General features: G+C 50.7%; 1 protein-coding gene across 1 annotated transcript; it reads right to left on the reverse strand.

The window, feature by feature from the left end:
* Window positions 1-14: 14 nt before the first annotated feature.
* On the reverse strand, window positions 15-1019 carry GNI_238910 (putative RNA-directed DNA polymerase; the record flags this gene model as incomplete). Its single annotated transcript, XM_011136485.1, has 2 exons — window positions 15-198; window positions 277-1019. The coding sequence occupies 2 exons, from the start codon at window positions 1017-1019 to the stop codon at window positions 15-17; spliced, it is 927 nt and encodes a 308-aa protein (XP_011134787.1).
* Window positions 1020-1082: the final 63 nt, after the last annotated feature.

Here is a 1082-nt window from a genome sequence, read left to right on the forward strand (position 1 = left end):
AGCCTGCTTCTGCTCTAGCATGGCGCTATCGCCCGATCACTGGCGTCCGTCGTTAGCACGAACTCTCCAATGTCTGCCGGCGCGGCTAGCAACACACACTCGGCCACCGACTTCTTGATACTCTGGAACTCCTCCTCTCGTGCCTCACTCCAAACAAACTCAGTCTTCTTTTTGAGCAAGTCAATCATGCCAGCAACTCTACTCGCGAACTATGGAATATGCCTCTTGAGGTAAGTCACAGAACCCAAGAACGACCTCAGTTCTCTTACGTTTCACGGAGCTTCCACTCTCATCAGGTCCGCCACCTTCTTCGGGTCCGGCTTGATGCCTTCCTCGCTTACAATGAACCCTAACAGCTTTGCTTCCTGCTTCACGTATTCACCCTGGGGTACATTCCAAAAGCCATGATTACAGTCTAGACACACATAATACTTGTGACCGGCCGCTACCTGCAGTTGCTCCCACAGCAACGGTATCGGGTAGGCCTTCAACGTCATCCCCTTGTTCAACGCTCGGTAGTCGATACAGATTCTCCACTCACCAGTTTTCTTACGTACAAACACCGGTCTCGCTCCCCACGAGGAATTACTAGGTTGTATCACACCCATGCTCAACATGTCGTCTATCTGCTTATCTAGTTCCTCTCGTAATTCTGGTCTTAACGGCTTCAACGTATGCTTCACCGGCTTCCCGTCTACTTCGAACTCCACGCTATGCCGTGTTCTGCCTGTCCTTGGCCGCAACCAACACTTCGAATGTTTTTGTAACAAACCCCAAAGCCTCTCTCTAACAACACCTTCCAGATGAGACGTCATATCTGTTATCAGTTGCTTCGCAACCGCCAACAAGTCTTGGTCTGACTTCTCCTCCACCAGTGACACCGCATTGACCTTGTAACAGCTCTCCACATGGAACTGGCACTTACATGCATCGAAGATACCCAGTGCAATCATGTCTGGTACGCCCAATATCAGCTCATCGTCCTTGAGTTCCTCGCTGGAATACAGCACAGTCTCCATCCGGCGGTCTTTTGTAGCCAACGACGCCTTGAACAACGTCACCTGTTTCCTAGTAAACAAGCC

Source organism: Gregarina niphandrodes (genome assembly GCF_000223845.1).
Source record: "Gregarina niphandrodes unplaced genomic scaffold scaffold00938, whole genome shotgun sequence".
NCBI lineage: Eukaryota > Apicomplexa > Conoidasida > Eugregarinorida > Gregarinidae > Gregarina > Gregarina niphandrodes.